The sequence below is a fragment of the Vanessa tameamea genome, chromosome 15, assembly GCF_037043105.1.
Source record: "Vanessa tameamea isolate UH-Manoa-2023 chromosome 15, ilVanTame1 primary haplotype, whole genome shotgun sequence".
Lineage (NCBI taxonomy): Eukaryota > Metazoa > Arthropoda > Insecta > Lepidoptera > Nymphalidae > Vanessa > Vanessa tameamea.
This window is the reverse complement of record NC_087323.1, coordinates 6891703-6915168: the sequence shown is the minus strand read 5'-3', so window position 1 is coordinate 6915168 and position 23466 is coordinate 6891703. Positions and strand designations below refer to the sequence as shown.

The 23466-nt window shown below is 29.9% G+C and overlaps 3 protein-coding genes across 3 annotated transcripts; 2 read left to right on the top strand and 1 right to left on the bottom strand.

Annotated features, from left to right (window-relative positions):
- Positions 1-9539: 9539 nt before the first annotated feature.
- Positions 9540-10635, top strand: LOC113399156 (uncharacterized). Its single transcript, XM_026638230.2, has 3 exons — positions 9540-9846; positions 9977-10169; positions 10267-10635. The coding sequence occupies exons 1-3, from the start codon at positions 9589-9591 to the stop codon at positions 10572-10574; spliced, it is 759 nt and encodes a 252-aa protein (XP_026494015.2). The 5' UTR covers positions 9540-9588; the 3' UTR covers positions 10575-10635.
- Positions 10636-15052: 4417 nt separating this feature from the next.
- LOC113398895 (uncharacterized) lies at positions 15053-16272 on the top strand. Its single transcript, XM_026637836.2, has 3 exons — positions 15053-15355; positions 15494-15686; positions 15784-16272. The coding sequence occupies exons 1-3, from the start codon at positions 15098-15100 to the stop codon at positions 16089-16091; spliced, it is 759 nt and encodes a 252-aa protein (XP_026493621.2). The 5' UTR covers positions 15053-15097; the 3' UTR covers positions 16092-16272.
- Positions 16273-17695: 1423 nt separating this feature from the next.
- Positions 17696-23466, bottom strand: LOC113399157 (uncharacterized). Its single transcript, XM_026638231.2, has 3 exons — positions 23147-23466; positions 19158-19350; positions 17696-18012 (listed from the first exon to the last, which is right to left on the bottom strand). The coding sequence occupies exons 1-3, from the start codon at positions 23381-23383 to the stop codon at positions 17696-17698; spliced, it is 747 nt and encodes a 248-aa protein (XP_026494016.1). The 5' UTR covers positions 23384-23466.

Genomic DNA, 23466 nt, shown 5'->3' with positions numbered 1-23466 from the left:
TAGTACTTATAGTAAATCACTTATGTACCGAGTAGAAGCGAAATGTTGAAAATAAATACAAAAATGTCAACCATATAGTTGTAAAAAAATAATAATAATAATGAGAAATTAAATAAATGACGTAGATGTAATTTATACTTTATAACATTGCGTTTTATTTCCTAAATGTCTCTTCCGTGTACTTTATTTCACCATAATATCTGCGCGTATGAAAACGAAACATTTTACTCCCTGCGAAACATCCCCTTCTGTTAGTCAAGTTTGATACCATCGGATAAACAAATTCCTTAACGGAGGTAAAGTTTCTTCAAAAATAAAGTCGAGTAACAGTTTAAAAGCAATGCTTTAACGAGATAATGTAATTAATTTAGATATTGCGTAAAAGGCCATCTTCGGTTCAGCTAATTTAAAACAAATATTCCAGTTCAATCTCTGTTTTGCAATTCAATCTATACTTAACGAAAAATAATTATTCTCTGGACTTTGAATTGTTTTTATTTTTTTATTACTTATTATATATTTCCACAATGTATGAATTTTATTATAAGAAATCAATGCATCCTATGAAATAATAATTTTATGTGTGGAAATGCTAAAAAAAAATCTTTTACGTGACATCATATACTTAATCAATTTTATTTTCTTAATCAAATCTTAAAATACAATGATACGTTATTTATATCCGTAAAATAAAATTCGGTAAATATAATTTGGACTCTTGAAAAAATACACATTTTTAAAAAATCTTATTTTTTTAAAAGCTATAACACGCCTGGTTTGATATTTTCAAATATAAAACCTACGCAGTTTGAAATAACTTTGTATGGGTTGCCCGAACGAGACACTTCAATTTATGATATACCGTTTAACACGCCTTCAGTGAAGACAAATATAGTAGGCGCTAACGGAATTCTTTAATAAAATTCCACTAACATTGAAATATATTCCATTTAAATAAGAAAATACTAACACATTGGTTTCAAATAACTTTCAATGTTATCGATTGGTTACAAATCTATCAAAAAATACACGCAGAATGGGTATTCGTAGTGCTCGTATAAGTCTACTTGATTTAAACATTTTCTTTTTTCAATTTAAACAACAATAGATGCAATGAAATTGATATCAATAAATTTCTTAGCAGTGTAACTGGACAAGTATGTCGAGAAATCTATTGTATCACGTGGCAATTTATATTTTCATTGAGGGTCCCTCTCTAAAAGATCAATTTCGCGCTTGGACAAGTTTAATGTAAACTTAAGTGCCTAGGGGAGACACCAAATGAAAGCCGGCCCCGATGCCTTAACAAATGTCTCTCTTATTCAATTTTTCGTGGTTGTTCTTAGAAATTTGTAAAACAGTCATACTAAACAAAGTCTTTGTTAGAAAAAACTTTTGTTTATTAAATTAAAAGTATTGTTGTAGTCATTGTTACGTTTCTTGTTGCTTTTTAAAACATTGAAATTGTGAATATAATAGAAAAAATCTGTTGCCATGCAATATTTGTTTTGAAATAAGACCATTCACATAAATTGATTGCTTCTGTACAATTAAAAATATATTATCAAATTGAATCTGTTAGGAATTATAGTATCTTGGAGAATATTTTCAGACAAAAATTTCATAATATTGGTATCAGAATTCGTATCATTTCCAAATGCTTGCTTCGAAAGTGTTAAAAAAAATTATAGATAAAATATTAGTACACCTCAAGTACTAATTTTTTACGTATAGAGTTTCGTTGATATAGTTTCATACGTGGAACGCTAAAAGTGAAAATGACGTAAAGACTGCACAGATAACAGGGAACACGCTTGTGTGCAAAAACACAGTTATACTCTTTGTTCACTCACTGTCTTAGCCTCACGGGTTGATAATCCGGAGACAATAATTTCACGCTGACGTAGTACACTGCCAATTACCTAAGTATTATTTTGTTTGTTGACAGCATAAAATTTATTTGTATTCCCTGGAAAATTAACTATATAATCATCGAGATCTGCAATCGTCGGATAGCGACTCACCCGAAGAGGCAGCAGCAATAGTAATTTACAATATGAATAAAAATAATTCAGTAATAAATGAAATTATTTTATTAACTTTTGTATTATACTTTTATATTAACTAATTAATTCGTTTTTATATAGAAATTATTAGAAAAATAGTTTTTATTGTCAATTTATTTGTATAATATCACATGAAAATCAAAACATCATACTAAAACTTTCGAAACTTTTATTTTGAGGAAAACATCTGAAAAGTCGTGAAATAAATACGTTATATGTAACGAACATATACCAAGCCGGAGTCATAGAACTGCGTAATAGATACGGTTACAAATTTTTCCTTTGGAGATACTATTTTTTTTTTTATGTTGAAACCGTTTGTGAGAAAAGGGTTAAACAATTTTAAGCAAAAATTGTTATTATTACGACACCAAAATTTAAACTTCGAAGTTTCAAACAATCTTTTACGGTATAAATATACAAGCCTTGTGTACAACGTATGAAATTTTAACATGCCTATATGATATCAAATTTCTATACCTCGTTGAACATCGGAAGAGAAAACTTTGATGGAAAACCACATGTAGGAAGAAACGCTGTTACTTGAGAAAATTTTCACGAAGGGAAGTTTCATGAATTTTATCGCATATGCTGCAACAAGCACACTCGGAGCCAAACAAGTTCGGAATACTTCGTATGTTTGAATTGAGATCCTAGCGGGATCCAGTCTGATTGATTTTATCTGGCAGACTGTTTGCGTTTGCAAAAAGTTACAAATGCAAAAGAAACTATATTTCATACTAATAAAAAGCTGATATTATGTTAATAATTTTACTTCAAATGAGATTTTTAGTTATAAAGTTAACAATTAAAAAAAAAGGAAAAGTAATTCTTAAAGACTTTTCATCTTAAAAAGTACAATAGGTGAATATTATTGGAAAAAATGCAGATTCACAATTTTGATATTTACATAAAACTCAGCAGTACTGACCCGGATTCGAACCCATTATCTAAGTCAACCATAGATGATGGGATCAGTGGATATAACACGTCAGGCTTGATAGTTCAATGACTATCTTGTTTTGGGGTCCACCCAAATATATTATGTTTTATAATATATATTAATAAAATAAAATAAAAACAAGAAACAATCTCTTTTTTCCAAATATTACAATTATGTAATATTCGTAATAGGAAGATTTATCTGCTAATAAATTTCCATTTTATATAACTGTGGGGACAAATATTTTATCTCCAAAGGCAGTTACAAATTTATTTTCGACCAAATAATCTAAACAGGTGCAAGCCATTCCAGAACGCCATTTGTTTGCCGTCAGTAAACTTCACCTCGTAACCCTAAAATCTAATTGGATTTAATTCCATTAGCAGAGGTCCAAATGGGACCCTTTAATTGTGCTGACCAACACCGGTTCATTATACGGTTCCCGGAGGTTCGATGTTTGCGCGGCGTATGATAGTGCAAAATATTCATAACTGACGGTAAAACTGTTTCAAATGTAAGCAATACCCTCATAACTTTGAGTAACTTTAGACCCGAAACCCACCTTGTTGTTTGTTGCTTTTATATATTGAATATAATATAATTTAGAATATACTATATGTACTATAAATCTTAATAAAAATCAAAATTCGAATAAACAGACTGTTGTTATAGACACTGTTTTGACCGGATATTTACCGTACCTTACAATATTTCACATATAATAAACAGACATACCTTACAATATTTCACATATAATTATATAACTGTACAAGCGTGTGTATAGAATATATTTTATAGAAACGGGATTAAAATTAAAGAGAGAGTTAGTTTATTTCGTTACAATAAAACTCTAATTGGACGGTAATTTCAACATCGCCTGCTCTTACAACTTGTACCTAACACGACCCTAAATCATTCATTACATTCTTAATTATATTAGTAAAAACCAAAATGGTTCCCATAAACATGTAAATTTCACTCGACCTTCATTTCAATCCGTTCTGCTAGTACTGACCTAAATACAAATTAATTGAAATCAACTTAAATATCCACCTTCAAGTTTACAATACGAGCGAATTGATCTGATTGATCCAAATACTAAAATATATTTGCTAAAACCAGAAAAAAATTACTGAAATATTTTTTTATTCAAAATAAGTATCAACTATCGGCGGAGTCAGTTGAGGTCACGTGGGGCAGGACTAGGTCGAGCACATACATTTCTACCTTCTCGATGCTTGGTGCTAATTTCGCCTATCATAACTCTCCACTAGACGCATTTGTAAGAATAAACACGAAACTCTTCTAATTGAACACGATTGAATGTAACATAAAGAGGTTACACGACATAATTAAGAGTGATGAAACATAGTATATATCTGAGTGCTAATAATAAACTACTGAACGGGTTTTCATACGATTTTTACCAACTGACAAAATGTTTCACGAGGAAGATTTTAATTATGATTCATAAGTGTTTTGGGCAATTTTTCTGAAATGTGACATTTGTTGAAGATGCCGGAAAAAACATATCAACTAGAAGCTTTACTGGTGTGCGTCACTTAAACCTTGTGATTCTTGATATGTATTACGATATAAATGTTTATGTTGATCCATAATTTACATGTGAATTACGTTTTCTACAGCCGTAGGTCTTAAAAATAGAGATATTTGTTAATTACTTTAATTAAACTAAACTTACACTAATTTGAGACAATACTGAACAATGTTAAGTTCAGATATTGAATGATTAATATTAATTTATAATAATTTACGAAAACTATATTCTGCTGATGAGGACTCTTTGATCTGTGTCGCACGTGGATCTGGTGGCTCGTCATCAGCGATTCGTCTGTGAAGCTGGAACGGGTATCAAAATAAATAATACCGCACCACACCGTTAGTTGATTTTCAATATTACTTTAGTGAGATATAAAATAAATCCCTGTAAAAAAGGTATTATTTTGATTTTCTTCTAATTAAACAATTATTTAGTTATAAAACCAAAACTAACAATTTAATAATAACGAAATCGTATCAAATTTTTAACAAAATATACATGAAACTAGAAATTTTAATTGGTTAGATAGTAATATAATATAATGACTAGCACAAAATAAAGATAAACTTATATATTTCAATTCTTTGAATGTACTATGACGTGTATATACATTTTTAAATAATAAATTCCAATCTACGATAAGCTTATCAATATAACGCAAAACTTAATTTTGAAAATTAAATTTCAATGATAATTTATTTCTATATATTGCTAATCTTATACTTAAAATATTTTGATATACTATCGTAGCGAGTAAAATTATCATTAAAATAATGATTAGTAAATAATAATCTTGCTTATAAATATGAATGTCTGTTGTATTTATAATCGTTGTGTTCGTGTATCATTCTTCTTTCATCTTTTTTTATACACAGGAATTAATTTTACGATTAAATATCTCTTAGTTGCAATATAAAAAAAAATACACAAATTGTTTTTGTATTTTTTTTTTATAGTCAGTGGAATGTAAGCGATTATCTTAAGCATAATAGCAAACTTTAAATGCCGTTGCTGAGCTTTACTATAAGGAAGAATGTTAGTTAGTTACCTTGTTTGCGCTCCACTGCCTGGTTGGTTCAAGGTGAAGAATTTAAGCCGAAATAAGCTGTTTTCCTTCAGAGCTATCCTCAATGGGAAAGAGACTCATATTGCCCTGTACTTCTCACTGTTAGGTTCGCTGGAACTGCGGTTCTCCTCAGAGCAGTCTAATTCGTCTATACGCGTTAGACTCCATTTCAAAACACTGTTCTCGGACGTTATTTGAAGTTACCTTTCAACAATAATTCAGTTTAGTTTTAGTAGTTGTTGTGGGTTCAAACCCCAGGTCGAGTCGATAATAATTGATTGGGTTTTTCTGTTAAAAAAGGTCTCAGTAACAGCACGGAGTCTGGAAGTTGGAAGTGTGTAGTGTACTTCCAGAATTCGAGATTTTTTTTAAAAAGAAAAGAGTAATACCTCACATCGCGTAAAGAACGAAAAGCCTTTAGTCCTGCACCAAAACTGTTTCCGATCAGAGTGAGAGAATAAGAGTGCACCCGTGTTTGCGCACATACTTGTGCCCTATAAAATATTCTGCGTAGTTTGTTGATCTCCGTCAAGTTAGGCCGCCGTTACTGAAATTGGGTAGGACTACATCATCACGATCATATCTGCTTAAATAATGAATTTAAATGAAAGCAGCAATTGTTGATACTTTGCGGCCCACAAGCATTTCCACGACAACGTGAGCGACTCGTTGAAAGATAACCAGTCTCAAACTGTATATATAGCTATCATATATCTCTACTGTGTTAATAGTAAGACCTTCTTCATTTTTCATCTTCTTCAAAAGTTCTTGGCGAGTGGAACATTTACAGTTACATAAATAAGAGAACTCTTTTAAAACGTTTCAATTTAAAAACTTTTTTTTTTTTATTTCAAAGCGTTATAGAATTATTTTAAATAAAATATTTTTATAGACCATGGATTCAAAAAACGAATGTGAGTTTGCTAAAAAACTAACATTATAATGGATTTTTCAAACCCTGACTCTAAATACACATTTTCGCCGATCGCGAGCGTTAAACGCCATCTAAAATGGCGTTATTGCAAATGTCTCATGAACGGTTCCATGTACGATAAAAATAATCAGAATATTCTACAAAAAAGAATTTGTATTTTCTACCCATATTGAAAGTGTGTGAATAGTTAACGAGATCGCGAGAATCGCGCGATGAAAGAAAAAATAATGCGCTCTGAATTCTAAGCCAGTAAAGACTTGAAAATCGAGTATGTATATACTCGTATATACATACTCGATTTATATATGTTGCATTAGCATTAGCATTAGCAGCCTGTAAATTTCCCACTGCTGGGCTAAAGGCCTCCTCTCCCTTTGAGGAGAAGGTTTGGAGCATATTCCACCACGTTGCTCCAATGCGGGTTGGCGGAATACACATGTGGCTGAATTTCGTTGAAATTAGACACATGCAGGTTTCCTCACGATGTTTTCCTTCACCGCCGAGCACGAGATGAATTATAAACACAAATTAAGCACATGAAAATTCAGTGGTGCCTGCCTGGGTTTGAACTCGAAATCATCGGTTAAGATGCACGCGTTCTAACCACTGGGCCATCTCGGCTTATATGTTGAGTATGTATATACTTTATTATTCAAACATGTCTTCTAATAATACAATAAGCGTATTATTTTTTTGTAATATGATCATGGATAAAGATTGAGAGAGATGGATAAAGACTTAAAATTATAAATTTCTAAAAAAAAAATCCGCCTCTACGCCTACACTGTTCGTTGGCACTTGGTGGTAGGGCTTTCTGCAAGCCCGTCTGGTCAGGTACCACTCATCATATATTCCATCACGAAGCAGTAATGCTTAGTATTGTTGAGCTCCGATGCGAAAAGTGAGTAAGCCAGTGTAACTACAGACACAAGGGACAGAACATCACAGTTCCGAAGGTCACCAACCTTGGGAACTAAGATGTTTTGGTGTACTAGTTATGGGAAAAATAAATTAAATTTCGTTCGGCGCAAATGTCTATGAGTAATCGTAATCTCATACCATCAGTTGGTTCTATTGCGCGTCAGCCTACCGATACTAAAAACTACATATATATATATATATATATATATATATGTATATATATATATATATAGCATTTATATATCTCCAAAATGTCAACAGACACAACACTCCGCGTCAGAGTATTAATAACCGTGTATTACAAGTTTTAGAGATGATACAGGATATTTGAATAAACGTACAAAAAATTGCCTGAAGCGTGAAGTAAGATGTAATCATCGCAAAATGAGCAAATGATCCCTTGGCTCGAAACTAATTGTGGAAATATACATTTCATTAATTCATAACATATTATTGTTAAAATCCTAAACCTAACCGTGCAGAGTTGCGCCGGGTAAGTATCTAATTATCATTTATTTATTATATTTTGATGTAATAAATCTTAATCGATTTAGTACTTTTATAATATACAATATGATACACTTATTATGGTCATAAATTTTAGAAAAATATATTTTTAGAATATATTTACTGATATTCCAAAAATACCACCACGTCACAGAAATAACAATTATCATTTATGACGATGATGAGTAAGACTCGACGACGAATATTATCTTAAACGGCCATTTCGACGTTTATTAAACATCGGCGCTATCGTAGATGGTATTTTTGATAAATTATTATTACTCAGTAAAGTATAAATTATGTCCGATTCGATACCTTAAATGCATTACGTGGAAAACTATCAAAATTAAAATTCTGACTTTTCAGTATACTAAGAACTCAATTTTACTAGACACAAATAAGTGGCTGCTTTATTCTCATAACAATTTATATAATCATTATTTACAATTAAATATATGTATATTTTACCTATACCGCCTCTAGACTATTTCCTTTGCCACCCGTTTAGCTGGAAGAGATCGCTTTAAAGCGATAAGAGCGCCTTTTGTAACATCTATATTTTCTTTTATTTTTTTTTTTACTAAAACTGTTTAGTCTTGGTACGCAATAAAATTTTATTATTAATTTTATTGTACTCTATATGAAAATTAATTCAAGAACAATCAGAGCTGCATACCAGCCTTTATGTATTTTGCATGATATTCAACATTTACACATACAAAGTTTTAGATTCATATTTTATAACATTTTCAATGGTTTTCATATGGAAGTCGAATCTGGTAATGTATATTATTATGAATAGCCGATATGAAGAAAAAATATGCGTCCACATTAGTTTGAGTGATGTTAATTTTTTCTGAAGTTTATATTTTAAAGATCAATAAATAACATTTTGGAGGTTTACATAATCCGTTGCTAAAAAAAATCATTTAATATTTCTCATGAACAAAACCGAAATGGAATATAATATTGACTTAAATAACATAAAACGAAAAAACCGACTTCAAATTGGAACGGGAACAAACGGGAAGTATCCTATCGAACACAAAAAGATTTTTCCAAATCAGTTCAGTGAAGTCAATAAATAAATGTTCAAAACGGTTCATAAATAACGGAGTTCCTGTAAAATACATAAAATAATATTACAACCGAATTGATGACCTTCTTATATTGAAGGGTAACCCCCTTATTAAACATACATATTATCTATAAAGAGTTCGAACACGCACTAGATTCGCGCTTGCAATGCATGGTTGCAAACGCGAATTTAGTGCGTGCCAAGTAATCTTGAACAAAATAATGTAAGTATTATATAAATTTATTTAAATTTAGCACATATTTATAGATTTAAATGAAGCTCAAATTAAATAATATACTGAATATTTCCATTAAAAAATTCGGTTACGCTTGAAAAGTTACATATAATTTGGGTTTTACAGACAAATAAATATCTGTAACGTCTACAATCTTCGGTCGATAATGATAAGCTTGCCAGTGATTATCTACTCTTACATATACTATAAATAAACTGAAACAATATCTAATACACAATTCTCACCGAGCAGGAGATACGTTAACACGAACTTAAAAATGCCTCCGAACGCAACGGATTCAACCTTTAACTCGGATCCCGAGGGCAATGTAAATAATTTAAAAAGTGTTGATGAAGTTCCACAGGCAGCAGTGGCTAATACAGAAAGTTATTCGTTGAAGATATTTCAATCTTCACTAAATCTACTGGCTCACATATTAATTGGAGCTACAGTGTGGATATCAATTCTTTATTCGTTTAGAAATGGATTGCCGTTGGGAGCGACTCCGCTACATATTGTTTTGTGTGTGATTGGTGTGAGTATATCCAGATTTTTTACTCGCTTTAGACTTAACCACTTTTATAGATATTTTAATATTACCTCGTATGTTTATTTCTTATTACTATGACTTGGAAACATTTTCATAAATTTTATATTCATTTTAGTATCAGCTACTAATGGGCGAAGCGATTCTTAGTTTATGCCCTCATAATGGATGGTCTGCTAGTCTTCGGTTAGTGGACAAGCGTAGGGCACACACTGTCTTGCAAATTTTAGGCTCAGGACTTGCTATCGCTGGAAGTATAATCAAAGCATTAGACAAATCAGTGAACTGGAACACGTTACATGGTCAATTTGGTGAGTCCACAATTTGATCCACTAAAATTGAAAGAAATAGTAACAGTTATTATTTCGTATAATGTTTTTACATAAATTTGAAAATATTTTATTACAGGTCTGGTTGCTATGGTGTTTACTTCCGTGTGTCTCGTTAACGGATTGTCGTCGCTCTACGCCTTCGAATTACGCAAATGCCTTCCTGGAAATTTGTCTAAAATCACTCACATCTGCTTCGGTATCGTAGCCTTTGGTGCATCGTGTATCTGCCTCTGTTACGGTTTTGATAAGAATGGTTTCAAAAATTGGTCAACACCTGCCCTTGCATACACCTCTATGGGTTTCACTGCCTGTTTCACGGCTATTATTATCATCAACCCAACGATTACATTCTTCAACAAAACTTTACGTGTCTTCAAAAAATAAGGTGACAGTATTATTTAAATGTATCGGTATAATATAAAAACTTTTTGTATTCGAATCTCAGAATCCTTGTAATAAATAGGTTCATAACAGTTCTTTAATAAGATTTACTCCAAATAATTTATGAATGAAAGTTTGCTGTACATTGATGAATATTGAAATTTATTTTAACAATATTTGTAAAAAGTAAATACAATAACAAAATTGCTTACACATATGTACCTATAATAAATCTTATTAAATTATATTTATGTTTTTTATTGTTACTTATTTATTATTTGTGTATAAACGGTTGTATATGTCGTAAAGTATTCTTCTTTTAATATAAAAATTTAAATATAGTTTTACTATTATTTATGACATCACTACATATTTTATATTGTCTACAAAATATGTGTATATTGTTTTTATGTACATATATATTTATAAAATGTTTTAACGTATCATTAATAATAATATAACATTATACAACAAAGTATATCACTATCAAAATTATAGATGCAAATATGGAAATATTTATCCTAAACTACCGATTATAAATATATGAATATATCATATATTTATAATACAAACAATAACGTAAGTCTACTAGAGTGTTATTACTATCATGGATAAAGATTGAGAGAGGGTGCCCTCGAAATGATAAATTCATATAATCATTTCTTATTCCACATCAATAAGTACACTGTTTATTGTCACTTGGTGTTAGGGCTTTCTGCGAGCCCGTCTAGGTAGATACCGCTTATTATATATTCTACCGCCAAGCAGTAATACTTAGTATTATTGAGTTCCTATGTGAAAAGTGAGTAAGCCAGTGTAAATACATGCACACGGGACATAAAATCTCCAAAATGTCTACAGAAAACTCCGCGACAGCGTGTCTTTTATTAATAAGTCACAGTAACCAAGCCACATGGATGACAAATTTTATAAACGTGACAAGATATTTGAATAAACATACAAAAAATGGATGAGACGTGCAGTGAGATGTAACGATCGCAAAATGGGCGAATGATCGTGACACTCGAAGTTAGGAAAGCAAATTATTTTATTCGTAGATGCACCATCAACAAAAATTTGGCTGTGATCAACTTGGGCATAGTAAATATTATTTTCATCAAATTCCACTGAATTCAGCTGACTCAGCCAAAACAGCCTTTAACATTCCTCAAGGATACTACCAGTTTAACCGTATGCCATTTGGACTAAAGCACGCACCAGCCACATTTCAGCTTCTAATGAATACCGCTCTTTCTGGACTTCAAGGAATTAGTTATTTTATAGTATATTTATATGAAAGTGTTACTTATTCCTGTGATTTACAATTTCAAATAGAAAAATTTAGAATATTATTTCTACAATTTAACTTCAAACTCCAACCGGATAAATGTGAATTTTTAAGAAAGGAAGTAGGATATCTAGGTCACGGACATGATAAGTGAAGAAGGAGTTAAACCTAACCCAGAGAAAATTAAGGTGGTGACTCATTTCCCAATACCAAAATTTCCTAAAGATTTTACATAATTATTTTTAAGTCTCGTCTCATATCATAGCTGATTCATTTCTAACTTTTCCAAAATTGCTAAGCCATTAAATTTGAAAAGCCTTCTATTTCAACCAAGAAAAACATACCGAATCTTGCTTCTTCACTTGACAATTTAGAAATCCTACAATTCCCATTAACGATTATACAAATTTTATTAAAGAATTTACTTAGAAAACAAATCAGTAGAATACAAAAATAATAAAACACAATCAAAGCTTATTGAATACTTATTGTAAAATAATTATTTTACCGACGTCGATAGATTTAGAGTATTAAAGCTTTATATTTATGTTCAAGATATTGTAGGTAATCGAAAGGACATCATATATAGTGAAACACAAATTCGAAGAAATAAAATTAAAATAAAAGTATATTTACCTTATTTAAAAGAAGGTCCATTATTTTGACGATTGCATTTATCCAAAGATATTTCAAACAAAATCGAATATTTATAAAATAGCAATTTCAGATTTTAAAAAACATTTATTCAATTACATGAGAGTAATATATCGAAATAATTTACTATACCCGACCCCTAGCGAAATAAAAATAAATATTATGAAAATCATGACTTACCTGTCGCCGGCCATCTAGGTTCTATTAGAATACTGGTAAGGGTTATTATTATTACTTAATTATATTATGTCTACTTTATTCTATTACAATTACATCATTGAAAACAGTTTCGAAGTCTCCGCAACTCAAAATTCCAGCCTAGTTCAATCAATCTCGTCAAGCTCTCGAATCTATTTTGATTTAATGGGCTAATTAAAAATTATTAACGGGCATTTTAACGTTCTAATGCCAAAAATATTGCTTATGAAATCCCATATCAAAAATATTAATTCAGCTTTAGGTACCGTCAGATACTTTTGTAAGCAAACAGATGACAGATTTCACAATATCAAGATCTTGACGAACAATATTCATCTATTTATTTGCTTGATAATCGAAATAGGCGAGGAGTATGGATTGGCGGTGTTGGCACGCTAATCAAGCAAATTTTTGGTACTGTAGATGAGGATGATGCAATTAAATATGAAAATGCTTTTGATACTGTACTAAATAATTATAAAAAATAAGCTTGATTAATTAAAGAAAACATATTATTTACAACATCAACCATTTCTTATTATAATAATACCCTTCATAAATTATAATTTAAAGAAGTTTAGTTGAAGCTTTCGAGAAGCGTTATCTATAAATGAGAAATGTCTATGTTACTTCCAATACATTAGTATTAATTTCTCAAATAAATTAAATCTTAAATATTTTAGAAATTTCATTGCTCAATTAATCTTTTCTAATGGAAGAAATTAGTAATTCTATTCTCTTTAGCAATACAAATATACTTCATCCTTCTATAATAACACTAAAATAATTTTATTAAAAGCTTATTGATTGCTACAGATACTTGCCGAATGGGCATACAGTTCAATCTAGACATAAGTTCTGCACTATTTTAAATATATCTCAGTTAGTTAGTTATTATTTAAACCATAAAATATTTTTTGTTCTACAAACAACACTCGTTTTGTTCTCAAGAATTTTATTTGTATCATAATATATCTTTACCGATACCTCATAATTTGAAAAAGCCAGATTCATTCGGCATGATAATACCGGTTAACAAGTACACCGCGGTTATTAAGAACAAATTATATTAAAGCAGTTTCTACTCTCCGGAAATTTGTAAAACTGTCAGTGTTCAGAATTATAGATGCAGCAATATGAACGTTTTTTCATAAAGTGCCATAAATCCTGTAAAAGTAAACTATTAGCCAAAGTGTTAACGCAACTTAATAAAGAGTGTAAAACGCAATTTCTATATGGCAATCTCAACATTTGGAAAACTCTAAATAACAATAGATGGATTTTTGTACAATCTGTATCAACTAAATTATCAATGGACTGCGCTTAATCTGAATTATTGGAAATAAAAATAATTCGTACTGGAATAGTGAATCTTCCTAGTCATTGTGAAGCCAATAGACTTTTTTTTTAATAAAAAACATACAAATCTTTATACCAATAATAAGGTATTTCATATAATTTACCTTTATCTAGATTTTCTGATTTTATTCTTATTGATGATTTAAGAGGTTTTATAATAAAACTTATAAATCTAGCGGCAGTCCAATTCGCTCTGATACTGCTTCTATAGAAATTCAATGTTCTGAAGAATGTCAACAGACATACACAGAAATTGATGAAATTCCTCCTGCTGAATAGTGTCGTAACGTCTAACATCTGTCACTAATTTCAAACTTAAATCTTTATTACAATTCTCTTTTTCTACATCTTAGTTTCCCTTAAACTTCGATAGACAACCTCAATCTTTAAGAGGGGAGATATTACACCCCTACTTAAAAATCAATTACACTGAGTGACTGGCTTACAGTTGCAATTTTAGAAGAAATAGGGAATAAGTGGGTCTTGGCAGGATTCAGTTCTCTTCCAAACTACATTTGTGACTGCTGCCTAAAGATTATCCTATATCTTATTTTAATTCAATATCTTATTATAAATCTATATTCACTGAATTTTAAATGAATGTTTAATTCCATTTAATTTATTTATTTTTTTAAAACTTATTTGAAGGGACGTTATAACAGGGCGTTCGCAGACGTTTTGCACTAAGATCCCGCTTCTAATCCACCATCCTTATTCTTTAATAAAAAAATGTAAGTATTATATAAATATATTTAAAACTAGCATATATTTAGAAATATAAATAAATCTTAAACTCATTAACCAAATAATATATTGAATAATTCCATTCAAAAAAGTTTGGTTACGGTTGGAAAGTTACACATAAGTAGGGTTTTACAGACAATTGAATATCTGTAGCATCTATAATCTTCGGTAAGATAAGCTTGCCAATTATTATCTACTCTTACATATCCTATAAATAAACTGAAACAATTTTTTTATAACCAATTCTCACTAAGCAGGAGATACGAAAAACACAAATTTAAAAATGCCTCCGAACGCAACCGATTCAACCTTTAATGCGGATCCCGAGAGCAATGTAAATAATTTAAAAAGTGTTGATGAAGTTCCAAAGGTAGCAGTGGCAAATACAGAAAGTTATTCGTTGAAGATATTTCAATCTTCACTAAATCTACTGGCTCACATATTAATTGGAGCTACAGTGTGGATATCAATTCTTTATTCGTTTAGAAATGGATTGCCGTTGGGATCGACTGCACTACATATTGTTTTGTGTGTGATTGGTGTGAGTATATCTAGCTTCATTTTTTACCGACTTTGTTAAATCTTTTAATATATCCTTTAATATTTATTTTCTATTAATATTCCTATGACAAAAAACTCTAATTCAGAAAAATGTTTATAAATTTTATATTCATTTTAGTATCAGCTACTAATGGGCGAAGCGATTCTAAGTTTATGCCCTCATAATGGATGGTCTGCTAGTCTTCGGTTAGTGGACAAGCGTAGGGCACACACTGTCTTGCAAATTGTAGGCTCAGGACTTGCTATCGCTGGAAGCATAGTCAAAGCATTAAATAAATCCGTGAACTGGAACACGTTACATGGTCAATATGGTGAGTCCATAATTTGCTCCACTAAAATTGAAAAAATAGTGTCATTTTTTATATTGTATTATTTTTTTTGACATAATTTTGAAAATATATATTACAGGTCTGGTTGCTATGGTGTTTACTTCTGTGTGTCTCGTTAACGGATTGTCGTCGCTCTACGCCTTCGAATTACGGAAATACCTTCCTGGAAATTTGTCTAAAATCACTCACATCTGCTTCGGTATCGTGGCTTTTGTTACATCAGGTATCAGCCTCTGTTACGGTTTTGATAAGAATGGTTTCAAAAATTGGTCAACACCTGCCCTTGCATACACCTCTATGGGTTTCACTGCCTGTTTCACGGCTATTATTATCATCAACCCAACGATTACATTCTTCAACAAAACTGTACGTGTCTTCAAAAAATAAGGTGACAGTTTTATTTTAACGTATCTGTATTGTATAAAAACTTTTAGTATTCGAATCTCAGAATCCTTGAAATAAATAAGTTCATAATAGTTCTTTATCAACATTTACTCCAAATAATTTATGAACTTAGTCCTACTCGATTACTTGTCAAAAAGTTTACCGTACATTGATGAATATTGGAATTTATTTACAAAATTGCTTACATGTATAATAAAGCTTATTAAATTAAATTTTCGTTTTTATTATTTGTGTATAAACGGTTGTAGATGTCGTTAAGTATTCTTTATAAAAAATTACTTATAGTGGTACTATAATTTATGAAAGCGTCACATCATTTAAAAAATGTTTATAATAATACAACATTATATAACATAAAGTAAACCACCATTAAAATTATAAATGAATATATGGAAAATTTATAAGTTTAGATAACAAACATAAACCTTTACAGTATTACAACTATTGCGTTATATCATAAAACGTTTATTGACTATACACTCATAAAGTTAAATAAAGTAAATACATAATAAAGTCTAGACCACTCTTAGATATAACGAATATTTAAAAAAAAAAAAAAACTACATTCGCAAACATATCAAGGGAACTCGCTCGAAAACGGGCAAGCGATCACAATAGATAACTGCTTCGTGTAGGAGCAGCTTATCTTTATGGCATCTGAAGCTAAAGGAAACTGCAGAGAAGAGTAATAGCCCTCGATACGCACATTCTGAAATAGAGTATTGTTGCCTTTGCTAATGTACTTTTTGATAAATGCGACACTATACAAGCTTGCCAACCTTTGGCTGCGATTTTACAATTTATAACGGTATAATCCAGTGAAACGATTAGTAAGATAAAATATTTCCTGCTCTAAGGTATGGGATTGTTGTTTTCACATTTTAAACAAAATATTTTTGAGTAGAAAGTGAATTATTTGAAAAATATTTATATGCAATGTGAAACGTGATTCACGCTCGTATTTGAAATCACGAAATATAAATTAAAATTAAAATTCAATGTGGTTCTAAAGATAAAATAGAAATTATTAACTTACAACTGTTTTGAGAAATATGTATCAACTTTCTGGACAAAGAGATAAGATTAAATAATAACATAATCGTTATAATATTATCACTGTCAATTTAAGATAGTTGAAAATATCAATTCACCAATTTTATTTTGACACTAGTTCTGCGCGCGGCTTTACCTGAGTTAAACGTTACTGCACCGCATCCGTGGGTCGTAGCGTGTTGACCTTTCTCAATAAATGGGTTGTTAAACGCTAAATTATTTTTAATAATCGGTCTGGTAGATGAGATTAGCGCGAACAAATAAACAAGCTCTTCCGTAGAATAGTTTTAGAAAACAACAAGATTTATAGTAAAAAAATAGATTTTAGTATTTACATTGACATTTTAAAATGTTCAAATTATTAAAATCTAATGACATTAAAAAAAAAAACAATTATTTGTTGACGTAACGTACTTTATTATCTCAGATTATATCGATTTTTTTGGTTAAATTACATAATTTAATTTCTATAAATAATACTTTCGGTAGAACCGAGATTCGAAAATTCGAAACACGTAAAGTTAACTATGCTATTAACATATTTTTGACTTGACTTTATTTGTAAGTTTACTTATAATGGTAAACCAAGGCTTTAAAACTATAATAATTGTATATGAGGATGTTATGGCAATCATAATATAAGCGAATTCATTTGACGACCAATTCCTGAACGATTCTTTGATAAAACCAAATGATAGGCACACGGACGAAACAGCGAAAGCCGATGATCCAATCATTAAATGGCTTATCTTAAAAGTTTGTGAAGATACAGCATTTCCGACACCTACTTTGTACAACGTCATAACCCCGTTTAAAAGGCTCACACACGTGAACGTGAGAGCTGCTAATGCTGAAAACGAAAATTATTAATCATATGAATATCCGTAATCCATAATTACATCATGAATATAGATCATTCATCATCATTCATTCATCTTTGTTATATAACTGTTAATACCGAATACATACGTTGATTAATTGTATTAATATTTTATACACTTACAGCTTAAGCCAGAAAATATACGGTTATTAGTATATATTATTAATCCTACGAATATTATTAAAAGTGAGTCTATTTACGAGCTCAAGTGTAAACAAAAACCCCCTTTGAGATTAGCATAGTAAGATATATTAACGATATCTTACATCAGTTTGGCACAAACCTTGGATATTTAATGATCCTCTTACTTTTAGTTATACTGATTCTCTCACCATTCAAACCGGAACACATACTAAGTACTACCGTTTTGTACCAATATGTCTGATGAGTGGGTGGTACCTCTTCTGATGAACTTACATAAATCCCTGCTATAAAATCAATTATGACGTTCGACTACGGTCAGAATTATTAAACCCTGTACATTACTATTTAAAATATATATTTTTTTACTCGAATAAAACTTAAAAAAAAAAGGAAATGTTTCAGAACAGCAGTTTATTTTTTTAGTATCACAAAAGCTGTAAACTAAACAGGCAGCTACATTATTGAAGGACCATCCAACATTTACAAATCAAAAATTACCTAACATTAAAAAAATTGTAAATAATTAATAAATTTGCAAAAACTACTTTTAATTTATCTACTGTGATTGTAATTATCATATTTATTATCAATTATTATCATTTGTTAGATCAGACTGTGACGAATGTTTGCGAAAATGTTTTAGATAATAAATATACTTGAACGATTATGAAACATTACGAAATATTTAAAACGTTATTGCAATTATTTCGTTTATACTTCTAAGGCGGGTTAGGTATTTTAATTGCAAAAACTCGCTTTATTATTTTGATTATTTGATTCCTATTTACTTTAAACTCAACATGGTGGCTAACACGGTAAAAATCTTAACTCCATTTTATACAAAAAAAAATGCAATTAAAAAACTATTATTTAACTAAACCAATCGAGCAACGTGCCGTAAACGTATTAGCTATACGCAGAACAGATACTTTTTTTGGTATAAATTATTAATAAATACAACACACACTCACCTAACTTCCCATGAACCGTGTTAAAATTAACAGTTTTGTGCCTTATCATAATCACGGAACCTGCAATTGCTAATATCGAACCGGCGAGCTGCAAGATCCAATGACTCCTCCTTCGGTGAGAGTGTTTCATAGAAGAAGACCAACCATTATAGCACGCTATACTAAGTATCCCGTGTGACATCAACAGCTGGTACTGAAAATGAAACAAGAGGATATCAAACCAATAAACTAAATACTGCAGTGCTATTCTGTAAGAATTCACCTCGTATCTCACTCGTAAAATGTTTACAACCCTTGTTATGCCGTTTGATACGTGTATCTTATAAATTTTATAATTATACTCGTGTTCTACGGTGAGGTTCGAGTTTCGTCTTACACAATAACCTCTATCTGATACCGGTATAATACAATGCGTCTAAATTAAAATCAGCTAATTATTCTAATTGCTAATGAGACTTTAATATTGTACCTACTTATTGTATAAATATTTAAAATATATATAAGTATATTAAATATACTGCTGTGTAATTTACCTTTATTTCAAGTAAACACTTTATAAGAAAGATTTTAAATATAATCTAAATATATGTCCGTTGTATGATTTTTTTCCAGTTATTTTTTTATGTCAGTTCTATTATTTTTTGTACAAAGTATAATGTTTTTATGAGTCTTATAACTTGCACGTAAAGGACTTCCCTAGTTGTATTGAGATGAAATGCCACATCAATAAGTTTACTTAAAACGTAAAAAAAATCTTTAATCATTATTTAACAGTTAATGCATTATACAAGTTTAGATTTAGTGTAAAATATATAAATTTTATATTTAATAAACTACATAACTGAAAGGTCGGGAAGAGCAACTATCGAGTCACCAGTTCTATTCAGTCATAACTAAGAATTCCATTTTCGCTCAATCCGTAAGGTTTTGTGTAAACTATCTATATTCTACCCGCAAAAACGATTCAGTCTATTTTAAAACAGGAAAAAAAATTACCAACAGTGTCCAAACAGACATTCGAATCTCATAAATATAGCAAAATATTACGTGTAAATATTTGCCAGTGGATAGAAACGTTAAAGGCACTATTAGCTAGTTTATGTTAGATACAAAAACCCATAGCTAAATTAAACTATAACATACATGATACTATACATATGTGCTATATATCTGGTACATTGATTCCTACTGATTCAGATTAACTGATCTCTTGTATCACATACAGATATATTGAAAAAGCTTGGTTTTACTAAAAATGACTTTTTTAATTGTTGATATGTTAGTTGTTAATTACCACCCAAAGGTCATTATATATTTCAGGAAAAAGTAACGAGATATGCATAGACTTACAAATAATAATTATTGCCATATAAAATGACAATCGACAATGAGGTATTTTTTTATTTATTTGAGTCAACAAAGATTCTAGATTCTAGTCTAAAATTAAGTATTTATTGCAACACCACCACCGTTAACCACATATTATTGTAACTATATTTGAGTTGTGTTGGGTGGGGTACAGAATAAAGAAATCAGAAACTTATTAAAATTTTAGAAACATCTTAACACTATCGATAAACAAGCCTATTGTATAAATTCCAAAATTAATACTAACATTTTTTTAAATTTTATTTATTACCAATTTTTCGATCTAGTATATTAAGATTAAGTAAACATAACCGCTGCAGATTAGTAATGCTTGATCAATTTTAAATTCAATAAAATATAATCGTACAAGATTATTCTTCTTATCTATCTTAATCTTTATATCTTAAGACTAATTTACGGAGCCTATAATTGTATTATCTTATTGAAATTTTAATCAAATATTTCATAAATAATCGTAAAATAGACAAAGTTGCATGTTTGTCGCAAAGGATGTAATTATTCGTAAACGTTTGATCAGTCAATCAATAGAGTCTTTAAATAATGGAAGAAATTATAAAATAATTTGGAAACAGGGGCGACAAAATTGTTTCTTTAACGGTCAATTTTACATTTGTTCGACCAAAGTGAATTGTTCGAGATAGAAGAACTTCCAATGGAATGAACAAAGAAGTCGCTTAATTTTATTTTGAAAGATTGAAAGGTTTTTATTTAACTTGAGTTTACGAGATGAATCTCTATTATAAAAAAAATATATACTTATGTCATAATAAAAATTTTGACGCTTACTATAGAAACTTAATAAAGCTAATTTTTTGTTTTTTTTTTTATCTTTGTATAATTGGTTTATGGTTTCATCTAGCCACTAGGTTACTTGGAATTGAAAATAGTCTTCAATGAAAAATAAATTACGTGTTAATTAGTGTATGTATATACTCGTGATTATAATCAAATTTTAGTGGACATTGTATTTGTAACTTAAGATTTTCGAGGCAAAATAAGCAAAACTAAAGAGCAATTCAATTTTCAATTCGTTACTTAAACATGATTACTGAATACAATCTAACTATAATATTACATAACTGTATTAAAAATATATGTTTGTTTTCTACAGGAATTTCATAAAAACTTTTATTCTGATTGATGTTGAACTTTTATATTATGATAGTTTATTGTTTCAGCTTAGTAGGTATCGAGCGCATCTTAAGGAAACGCTGCCAAAACTATAGCAGCTACAAAACTTTAAATGAGAAGTTTGTAGATCTCCAAAATTTCTATAGGAAGTCAACTACAAAAAATATATATTTTTTTTATAAATCATAATAACTTTGTCATTGTCATAATTGTCATTTATTTCTCACAAAGTTATTGTCGTATTAAAATCTTAATTCAGTATAACAATAAACAAACAAACTCATTGGTCTTGAAGGCTTGGCTTTAAATTTCAAGACAAATCGACATTCCAAGTAATTCAAAAATTGAAATTTAGTTTTAAAAAAAATACATACTAACGCAGAAATAGGTTTTAAGGCAGCACTAACTGAATTAGTTTCTGACTCTTCATTCAATTCATTCATATCACGAAAAAAATTGTAAATATTTTTTTTTATTCATTCAAATAAAGTCGGCAAATAGGACTGAGCCGAATTCAAAAACACTTTCTTAATTAAATCGTCTAGAAATGAATGTTACACAATAATTAATTTTACCATTCATTCGATTATATTCAATATATCATAAGGACATTTTATGATAAATTGTTAAGGTATTAAACTAAGCTAATTTCGCTCGAGGCTGTTACAGATGAAGACAGAGAGATTCGAAATGTCACCTATTTAAATACAATATACCCAACTAATTTTAGATGAAGTCACGTAGCACTTGGAAAGGATTATTGTTATAATTGGATGAGATACGACGTACTATATACAAATTTAGCTAGTAGCTTATAAAAATATACTACTTGCGAGGAAAAGTAATAATCATTTTGCAATAAATCAAGAATAACATTAAAGTTCCAGAAAATATATTTTTAAATTCAGCAATTAACGGTACTATACAACTAACAAATATTTACTGCAACTACAGCCACAAGAGACAACATCTCAGTTCCCAATATTAGTGACGCATTAGCGATGTAAGGAATCGCTATGCTAAAAAATTCACCTATGCAATAACAAGGTAATATTAATAATTTCCGACTACTATTTATAAATTTAATACTGAACTTAAGACACAAAATAGCATGTTTTTGTTTTTATTAAAATTAATAATAACAACATAATTAATGAACTATTTACAATTTATTTAAACGACATATTATATCTAAACCAAAATTAATAAAGATTAGTAAAGTAACAAAATAAAAAATAGATTTTATTATTATTAATTTATTGGGCAATTAAATGTATACACAGTGATAACGAATTGGTCATCGTTGTTTTATTTTATATTATTAATCTCAAACATTGTAAAACTTTCAATTGCTTTCATGACTAAAAATAAATCGGGGATCTTAAAAGTGATATAACATCACTGATATTCTCGAGAGCTTTAACTATTATAAAGATAAAATCCGATAAAATAGTATAACGGACACTTACCCCAGCAACCGAGAGGCAGATATGTAGTTGAAAGGCACTTAATGGAATTGACTGGAACGCGAAACACAGCGTCACAAACACACTCAAAGCTATTAAGGAGTGCACAAACGTATTCATACAATCTCTGAACACCATCCATTGATAATTCCCGTTGTTAGAACTATCAGTCACAGCATCACTTGGAATGAATTCTCTAGATTCATTCAGCAATGTAACTCGTTCTGAATTTTCGGACATAGTTCACGTTTAAAACAAATTAGTGTCACACATTCAGTAAATGATTTAAACATACTAGTCATACGAGACATTTGTATGACATG